This window comes from Conger conger, chromosome 2, assembly GCF_963514075.1.
Source record: "Conger conger chromosome 2, fConCon1.1, whole genome shotgun sequence".
Taxonomy (NCBI): domain Eukaryota; kingdom Metazoa; phylum Chordata; class Actinopteri; order Anguilliformes; family Congridae; genus Conger; species Conger conger.
Window position 1 is genome coordinate 58,290,942 of NC_083761.1, and position 10,473 is coordinate 58,301,414.

Consider the following 10,473-nt stretch of genomic DNA (forward strand, 5'->3'; position numbering starts at 1 on the left):
AGAAAAACAATTCTCATCTCTTGCACTGGGAGTGACAACACAAGCGGAGCCGCAAAGCAACAACAGCTACAGAAGGGATCCGCCCCGCTATAATTCAATGTACCTGCGCACAAAATGGCATCTGGCTTTCTCCTGTGATTTTGGGAGGTGTCTCTAATGACTGGAGATGGAAGCTGCTCCACAGGATCAACCTGCTGCTATGTGGGCCACGGTGCTCAACCGTCAGATCTAAGGGATGCCAGGCCAGGGAGTGACAGTTTACCCTGTGAGGAACCACTCCCTTCCGCTCCGTCATAACCAGCGGGCTCGGTGTGACCTTTAACAACATGGCAGTGCATGAGGAACACCCTCCTAAACCTACAGCGCTCACAAAGCTTTAATCCCTCTAACACAAGCCTCCTCATGTCTCTGCTGGTGAGACCCACCTGCGTTGTTTAATTCTAGGAGGAGTAGAAACCCACTGAAGACAAAAGCCAGTTAGCACGCACCAAAGGTCTGCAGAAATGGCAGACATGATGTATACTTGAAAGCCGCTCATTCAGGGAAGGTTTTTAAATTTTAGGCAGAACAGGGGAAAGGTTAACAATGGTCTATGGGCTCTGCAGTGCTCTTAGACAGTGGTGAGTCACAGTGAATATGAAACAATGCTCTCCTTAAATCAGACGGATGAGTCCACAGGGAGATCTGTTCTACACTACTTACTGTATTGCAAATTCTTCCAGCTGAAATACAAGAGATGAATGTATTAATATCATGCTGTGATACAAGTGATTATAAAAATTTGGGGGGGACAGAATCAATGGAAAGCTATTTTTGAATAAGATATCCAGCTCAGTTGAAAATGTAGTATTCTAATCAGCATTGTAAATATAAGGAGAGGAAGAATGCAGGTTCTTGATTATAGCAGTATTACAGTACTGTTCTTACCTGTACCAATTTTTGCTATGTTGCTCCATGATGCTTTAAAAAGTTCAAGTGAAGGAAGTGACTACTTTGTGGGATACATATCACATCATGCCCTTTGAGTAAGGGCCTTAGTGGTAAATGTGGCCCTCCAGTGGGGATCGTCCCCTGCTTCGTCTGTAAGTCGCTTTGGATAAAAGTGTCAGCTAAATAACAAATTATTATTATTTTTATTATGACCATTTGGTCAAGAAGAGGAGCATAGGAAGTTCTTCTCATTTGTATGTAGCAAGCCATTTTATCATTTGAGTTATGAATAGGTTCAATCAGGCACCAATGCATTTTACTCTGGGAATCAAACATGCAGTTTGTATGTTGCTTTTTGAAGGGCCTTCAATATAATCCATGTAATTCTTGTAAAGACGTGTTATTATTCCGCAAACTTGGCTTCATCACTCTGAATCTGAAAATGAACGAAAATGAACCTCGTGCAATTTGACATCCTTTCGCTCTTGGTAAACATCATGTCATGCAATAAATCATGTCAGGAAAGATTCCTGAACTGGCACCATTTCATTTCCTTCTGGCCTCCAAATCAAATGGAACAAGACCGGACATATTATTACTGCTGCTGCAATAATTATCCAAATATGTACGGCATTATGCTCTCTGTTCCCTCCGTCACACCCTAATCTCTATTTAACCACCCTGAGTCAGTGACGAATCACAACATGACCATTTCTTTTTCCCCTACCAGCCTGATTACCTCTGCTCACATGAGCACTGGCCTTGAGCAATCTCTGGGTTTTGCTATCAAATAATTTATCTAACAGGGCTGCCTTACCTTTGATGTGTTTATGTGTTTTCGCCTGCATGATCTTAACCATACTGATCCGCAGGCCTGGTTCAGGAACAGTACAAGGCCAGATAAACTGCTATAAGTATAGAAGAGAAGTTTGAGCCACAAGAATGTTTCAGGCCAGTGTCACAGCTGCTCTTTGAAACACAGCTTCCTCTTCGACATCATGACCAGCAGTGACAGTACGGTCTCTCTGAACCAGAAATACTAGTTACATTGTCTGTGCATCAAGAACTGAGAGGACACAAACAATGTCTCTGACCTCCATAAACCAAAAAGGATAATGGTAAAAGGAGGTACAGAGTCGCAGTTGATTGCCAACTGTTATTTTAGCGCAGGCATATCTTTGTGTGTTGTTTGGGTAAAGATAACAACGGAACTCTGGCTATGACACTACAGTCCCGTTCACATGTCTGTGTTTAAAAATACAGTCTAGCCTCTTTTTTTTAAATCACAACAGAAGGGCAAGCAGCAAAAGGAAACACAGTCAGGAAATTGCAACGCAGTGTATCAATGTTCATTTAAACATGCAAAAGTCATACATAATAATACAGGAAACTAAAACAAGGAAAACACAATGAGAAGCCAATGCCAACAGAGTGGTTTGTTCTTGCTTATTTGCGAATCAAATTCGCAAAAAAAAAGAGCTGCTCTTTTATGCAACAGGATTTTAATGGTTACCTAAAAATGCTCCTATTCCCACGTTTTTAACCACGTTTCACTTTTTTATTTCAAATGTTCTGCCCACTCAAAACACCTCGGTTTCAGCTTGTCTTGTAAAACGATGAATGATTGGACTGGTCCTGACCAATGCCCCCCGTGAGATCAGCACTCTGGTGCAGGACCCCGGGAGAGCTGAGTCAGCGGATATGGCACAGAAAGAAACCTTTGATCATTCACTGCTGACACACAGAGCGCCCAGTCAGATTCAAACACAGATGCCTTCTCTTTCACCCTGTCTGTGGAGTTTTGGCCTGGGATTACATTTGAACAGAGGACAGCGTGACTGTCAGACGCCTGCTGCCACATACCTTGTTAGTGGAGCGTTGCTAATGATCTCAGCTGCCCTGAGAGCCCATGTACATGACAATGGAGCCCCCTGGGTATGGTTGTTACGGTACTAAAAAAGATTACACTACTAATATATATATATATATATGTACATATATACTGTGGAGTCAAAAAGTCTGAGACCACGAGTGCAAATTAAAATTTTGCATTCTTTTGAGTGAAAAGTTGATCTGTGAAAAATACTTGAGCTGTCTTGGACTCCACACATTTGTGCAAAACCTGATGATTCATGTTATCCCAGCATTATTTGACAATGTTCCAAAGGGGATCTTGTGATGTTACTGAATGCTTGGCTTTTGTTAGTCTTCAAGTGCCCCCATAAATGTTCACTGGGAATGGGGTTGAGGTCAGGTGATTTTGGATTGTGCAGGACTGCATGCTCTTCTTTGGTCTTCAAGTAGTTCTTGCAAAGCTTTGAAGTTACTTTAATTTCTTTAAAATATTTCCACAACTCCCAGATTTCCAATGTGGTCTCAGACTTTTGGATCCCACTGTGTATATATATTTTATTTCATTTTATTTTATTTATTTATAAAACATTTTGCAACTGTGCAAAAAAGTACAAAGTAAGGCAAACCCATAGTATTTATGCAAGGCTCTATGTGCAATTAAATCTGTACATTTATCATTCACTGAGTTTACAGTAAGACTGGGGCTTATGACATGCTGAAACAGATTATCTCATTACACTGATTACATGAAACAGATCACTCTCACAAGTAAACACAAGCCTATGAATACGAATCTTGCCCTAACAATGTCATATTCACACGGCTGATCCGCCGGCCCCAGGTGTCTGAGCATTGTGTGATCTCTCCAGAATAATTGCCGTCTGCCCCTCTTCCCTGGTATTGATTTCATAAAGCCAGCCGAGGAATTGTCTGGCAAACATGACATCAGTGTGCGGCATTGTGAGGAAGGCTGTCGCTTACTGGGAGGGGTCGTGGAGATTAGACAGTGTTCAGAGCCTGGAGGAGGCAACACAACCCACCCTGACAACACAGGTGCAATGTAATCTCCGCTCACAGCCTCTGGCCGGCAGCCTTTCCCATTCTGCGGAATCAGACACTAAACATCAGCTGTAGTTTGTGCTTATGGCTGGGAGGCAAAAGATTGGCTCTGCGCGCAGTGCTCTTGGTCTACAACCTCTCTGAGGCAGGAGAACACAGGGGATGTTCTGGCCTGTTTAAGTGAGTATTTATAGAAAAAGAAGGGCTTTCACTTCAACAAAAAACTAGGTGCTGAGAAGCATAATTTAGGACAAATTAAGTTATCAACTATATGTACGGTCTTTGTTATGAGATATTCTCTTTGTTCTGTTGATTTCCCAGAGCTAATCCCTGAAAACAATTACCAAAATGCATGTCTACTCTGATGCAGACATCTGAGTCAGGTTCTGTAATTAGAATGAGGCTATTCAGTTGAAGCAATAAAATAGCTTGGATAAAGATTCTGGATTTAATTATCTCAGGCAATTGATGTACAGGAGGTTGAAGGGATATATCAATTTTAGTTTCAGTAGATTTGCACAAACATCTCTGTATCATCATTCCACCTGGTGAGTTTATACTAGAGGGCAGACCTAAACTGAGTCAGGAGGGTATGCCTCCTCCATATGTTTCTATCTATTCTCTGATTTATGATATGCTCCCTGCCCCCCGTCCCTTCTATATCTCTGCTCAGAAGTTATGGGGACCACGTGCAGCACTTTAAGATTCTGAAGGACAGAGCCGGACAGTACTATGTGTGGGACGAGGCCTTCAGCTCCCTCAACCAGCTGGTGGACTTCTACAAGACCAACAGCATTGCCAAGGAGCGAACAATCTTCCTGAGAGACAGGGATCAATCGCAGGGGGTAGGTGTTCATCCCTGGGCCTATCCTTTAACATGGTACATAATGCATTCCCATCTATGCCTGAATATAGAACTTCATTCTGCCTGTATTACTGTTGTGCTGAAAGATTAAGCCGTTCCACTCAGTGCTGATTGTATTGAATACCAGTTTAAATAATCTGTCTGAAATCATGATTGAAGCACATTTTGTTTCCTCAGTCTTTAGTTCCTAAAGGTGAAAAACAACTCCAACCAAGCAAAGAAGGCATTTAGAAAAACAGTTACATGTCATTTTTGAGTTGTAGTACAGGAGTGAATTCATATGAAAATAAAACTTCAAACAAAAGCAAATACAAAAGAAAAACAGAGAGCAAAGAAATATGTCCATATTCATTGGATCGGCTGACAGCCAAATCAGATTTGTGGTAGACATGTCCAGAGTTGTCCGTATCTTCTGTAGCACAGCTGGTCTTGGTAAGGGGAATGGAAAACCTTAAACCTATTTTTGGATTTTAGGTTTCAGTTGAGTGGATTTGTCGAGTGTATTGAGCTTCAAACAGTAAATGTGAAAAAATAATGTATTTTTACATTTTCTTTTTAATTGTGAGGTTGACCCAGGCACTCCTTTTGCCCTCAAAAAGTGTCTCAAAAAGTGCCCTTTTTCTGGCTGGTTTAATTGCATTTTATTTTTTCTTTATTTGTTATTGAAATACTATCAAATATAAAGAAGGAATGTATAGTAGTATCCATGAAAGAATACACCTTATCAATATGAAGAAGCACTCTGCTCTCCACCCCCCTGCCAAATGGTTTTGTCTTAATTGATCAATCAATATTGTATCTTACAACATTCCGAATACAGCTTGTCTTGAAAAACACCGCATCCCCAGCCCCAGTTCGGTTACGGTGAATCTCAGGTAGGTTGTATATAAAATCACGGTTAAACAACACTTACTTACTTTTAATGTAATATATACGTTAAAAAAACTATGAAGTAGGTTAGTAGGACTTGCCAGTTGCCACCTTCAGGCTGTAATTTCGTCATTTCTAGCCTCGGTACTCGCGAGCAAGAAAGTTAGTCTGATTATCCTTAAAACGACGTTATCTCGTCATGCACAACTTACAAATATGCAATTAATTACTGAAGCAAGTAGGTCGGTTCGGCATAGTTCTGGTAGTTTACTGATGAATCACCCCATTTTCTTTATAGCTCAAATATGTGGTTTCTTCATGGGGAAATGATGTCGGTGGGGTGAGTGCCCCTTTTTTTTGCTTGTGCCCCCCCCCAAATTTCTGTGCACACTCCTGGGTTGACTTACAACGGTAGCGAAGAATCATAATTAATGATCATGTCCACTCAGCAACACTGGTCCTTCCCTCTCCGTGTTTTGCTATTGGTTGTTTATTATCTCTATGGCTGCGCGGGAAAATGACAAAACATTCGGTTGGTAGTTAACGTAAGCAGGGCTCCGGACTTGGTGAAAGGTCGCACCTGCGCAACTACAAATTCATTAACTTTTGAAGGGATTTCTACTTCTAATTTGTGTGTGTGGTGCGAACGTCTATAAGTATTATAGTGAAAATAGATCACTCTAGAAATTGCAACGTATAGCGAAATGCGTTTAAAAAACCAGTACGCAGTCCCTTAAATATCGTAACAGATATGGCGCCGAATTCAGCATTAGATCACGGACCAGTTTAGCGTTTAATTTTTCAAAATTATTGCCATCAGAAGTTGCCTTTAAAGCCAAGCTTTATTTGTCCATCTAACTACAATTCAGGGCTGACAAAATCCTAGAATCGCCCCTGGTGGAGTCTAAGGCATCTGTTTGAACCAGCTTGAATATGATTTCATACTCTCACTGACATGTAAAAACAGGCTACCATTGCATTGGACCCTGAAAATGTTATCTCAGCCCACTGCTAAAAGCCTCAAGCCAGCTCCACCCAGGCTCGCATTTGCAAAACCTCTGCAACCCTGTAAAAGCCAAGAACTTCCTCTGAAAATGTAACCGCCTCATCCTTCCAAAAAGTTGTTTACTGAGCCCTTTAATCATACATCTTCTAGGCTAATTAAAGAAAATGTTTTTCCCCCAAGAGACATCATTTTCCTTCAGCCGTTGGTCAAGAAACAACCTAAATGGTATTTTTGTCATATTATCGAAACTCACTGCCATAATAACTCAACCAAAAACATTATTTTCTGAAATTATACATTTATTTGTTAAAGTGACACAAACATTTGAAACTGTTTTCATTTTTTTCTATTTTAACACTACTGAATCTTCTAGTGTTTTTTGGTGAACATTGATGAACATGTTCAGGGGATCTTTGACCATTCCTCAAAACAGAAACTTTCTAGAACCTTCGGATCATTTGGTCTATGCTTGTGGACTACCCTCTTCGATTCACACATCAACTTTTGACTGGGTTCAGGTCTGGAGACTGAGGTGGCCATTACAAATATTGCAATTGTAATATTATGGTCTGTTAATCATTTCTTGGTTCATATTGATATGCTTTGGCTTATTATATTGTTCAGAAATCAATTTGTAACCAGGTTTAATGCTCTTTGGCAGAGGAAACCAGGTTTTTGGCCAGACCAGATTGGTATTTCAAGGAATTCAAGATTTGCTTAACCTTCACAAGAACCCAAGGTTCACCAGTAGATGTAAAACAATCCCATAACAGTAAATATCCACCACATATTTCACCATATAACATTATTTTCCACATAAGCATTCTTCTTCTGATGCCAAACATACCACTGGTGTGCATGGCCAGAAGGCTCAATTTTGGACTCATCTGCCCATAACACTCAGCTCTAGCTGAAGGTCCAATGCTGCAGCAAACTGCAAATACTGCCCTTGTTTGTGTTGATTGCCCTCAAACCTCAAAATTCATGCCCTAAAAAAAAAAAGAAATTCTGCCAACCCATCCAATAAATCTATGTGCATTTGCATTCCTAAAATAAAACCAAGTTTTTCCGATCATCAACTGGCCTTTTTTCTTTGCCCCCCAAATTTTACTTGTTAATCCAAATATTTTCCTATTTTCCAAGTATATAATTTGCCTTTTTGGAATGCAATATATTTCAGTTCTTGTATTATTTATTTTATAGTATTTCTTAATTAAAAGTTAAAGTTAATCTTTATTTAGGTGGCGAACAATTCTGTACTGCACTAATATCTAACAAAGAATTTCCCTAAGGGCAGCCGCTCCAAAAACCATTTAAAGGCATACACCTGTATGATGTACAGATATGCTGACTTGCTGAACAGTATGTATTATTCAGAACATAGCCCCTGGATTCTGACATTTCAACAGAAACTAAAATTTTGCCAATCTCTGTGACACATGGAATACATCCAAGTACAGTATGTGTTGTTGCAATACTGGAACAAAAGTAATTGGTTATATAAGTAATGCCCCTTGGATATATGCATACATGCAGTATGTAGTTTGTGCACTGCAACACCAATTCAACATTAATGAATCTTGCTCTTCAAGCAGGCAAATTAGATTAAGACTGTTTTCTAAAGAAGGTTTCTGAAGACAGATATCAAAACCCATTTTAGCAGCTTTCGCATAAAACACGCTTTAAATGGAGCACCACAGGAATTCATTAATTTAATTTTAAAGGAATCCATTGTTGATTCAATAGAAAAATCAATTCACAGTGGAAATTACATATAACTGCACAGTCACGGAATGACCCTTGTCAGCCATGAATTTAACAATGTTTCTCAATTGTCAGAATTAGTAACTTTCTATATCTATAGTCTATATCACTAATCACATAATTTATTGTCAAACAACAATGCAATGAGAGCCATCTGGACAGGCTTCTGCACTGAATTCAACAGAGAACTTGATGTGCTGGATCATTTTGATTGTGATTAGTTTTGTGATGAGACAGCAAAGTTGAGAGTGACACTAGCTCTATGGGGAGATGGGGCAGTAAACGGATGCAGACAGATGTATCATCAGTCAGACAGACCTGAGATCTGACTCACAGAATGTCTGAAGTAGCCCTTGGAATTTAAAGCTGGTTTGTGTCTGATAAAAAGGGGACATGTGCCAGTTTTATTTACATTGGTTCTCAAGATTATCAGAACAGTTTGGCATAGGTGTTGATCTGTAAATAGTGAGTTTTGCTTTGGAAAAAAGGACAGGTGACCAGTCTTATTAGCTTACTCTTTCACTTGAGCTCTGCCAAGTAGGGTGTCACATTGCTGTACTCTGTACTCGTTCAGCTTTTTTCACACCGATGAGGATTTGCCTGAAGAAGGCAGAGCCATATTGAACTGAAGCACATTCAGAAAGCATTTATGTAAGCTGGGTCATTATCCATGTCAAATTAGACTGACCTGATCAAGTCATTATTGTTTTGTAATGTTTTGACCTGATAATTGCTCTTCAGAGAGGTTGAGAAAGGTAGACTATTAACACAGCATGCTACAACACTACTGAAATAACTGTCAGGGGCGCACATTGAATGTCCATAACAGCCTGAGTGGATGGCTCTGCTGCACTCTGTAAAGCACACGGCAATGTAGCTAAATGAGTCACATTGAGTAAATCTAGGCTAGTTCTTTGGATTGATGAACTGACTGGGTGCTCCTGGTGTCCCCCCGCAGAGAGCCCGCCATGCCCAGGCCCTCTTCGACTTCAACCCTCAGCACATCTCCCAGCTGCGCTTCGTGCGTGGCGACGTCGTCGACCTGCTGGACTGCTCCGACTCGCAGTGCTGGAAGGGCCGTTGCCACGGCCGCGTGGGCTACTTCCCTCCGGAGTACGTCCAGCCCCTCTACCACTGACCCTCCCGGCCCGCCCCCTTTCCCCTCACCCAAAGAGAGGCGGCTAGAGGGCGGCGGTACAGGCACGGTTCCAAGAAACACCTACAGTACCATGCCGTTCATTCCAGAATCCTATCTTATTGCACAGTGGACCATCAGATCAGCACCTAGACATGACGCAGTGGTGACCGGCACAGAGGAAAGTGGAATGCGGAACTGGTGGGAACTAGTGGTAAAGCAAGGCTGTGGACACTGGAGAGATTTTGAGAGTAGATGCAAATGAATAGCCTCTTCCGTGTCTTCACTTGTACAGTGTTTTTGCCGTAAAACTGCCCATTCCATAAAGCAAAATGATGGCTTCACGGACCATATGGTCTCTAAAGTCATTGCTGTGACACAAATAGGACTGTGAAATCTTGGCTTCTAGAAATATTGTACCTGTATTTAAGCAAAGAGAATCACTGTGGAAATCATAAACACCTCTGGGGGGGAAAAGGCTGAAAAAGTCTTACATAGACACTAATGATTTGATTGGGGTTTGAGGTGTGAACTGAGGACTGGCTAAAAAGTATTTTTTAAGTTCTACTGTATATTTCCAGAAAATTCCAGACTAGCAGAAAGACGCAATGGGCAAAAGAGATAAATAAGACCAGAAAACCTGAGCAACAGTCTCAAAATTAAGCACTTTCTATGACTTTAAACCAGTCCACAGTATCCTGCACTTTCCTCTTTGATTTATTCTTCATTTGTATTTTTTTGTAATTCTTACAATTTGTTAATACAGTAAGAGAAAGTCATTTTCTTTAAACAGTTGTCTCATGTCCATTACTATTATAAACAGGCACTTGGTGTAAGTACAGTAATGCAAAGAAATGTCACCCTAGCTATTCATAATGAAGAATCTGTGTTCCCTTGTTTTGTGTTCTTCAAACATGTAAAGATGTATAACACCACTTAAACTCCAATAAAGATGTCATTTTTCCTCTCATTGTTTTATTGGAGCCATCA

The 10,473-nt window shown here is 40.6% G+C and overlaps 1 protein-coding gene across 2 annotated transcripts in view; it reads left to right on the plus strand.

Annotated features, from left to right (window-relative positions):
- LOC133121900 (GRB2-related adapter protein-like) overlaps window positions 1-10,453 on the plus strand; it is a 14,819-nt gene extending 4,366 nt beyond the window's left edge. The window contains exons 4-5 of one of the 2 annotated variants that reach the window (XM_061231449.1): window positions 4,517-4,688; window positions 9,307-10,453. In XM_061231449.1, coding sequence (XP_061087433.1) covers window positions 4,517-4,688; window positions 9,307-9,486 — 352 coding nt within the window. In that variant the 3' untranslated portion in view covers window positions 9,487-10,453. The remainder of the gene's footprint in view (window positions 1-4,516; window positions 4,689-9,306) is intronic. The other variant, XM_061231450.1, reaches the window with a different exon arrangement.
- The last annotated feature ends 20 nt before the right edge of the window (window positions 10,454-10,473 follow it).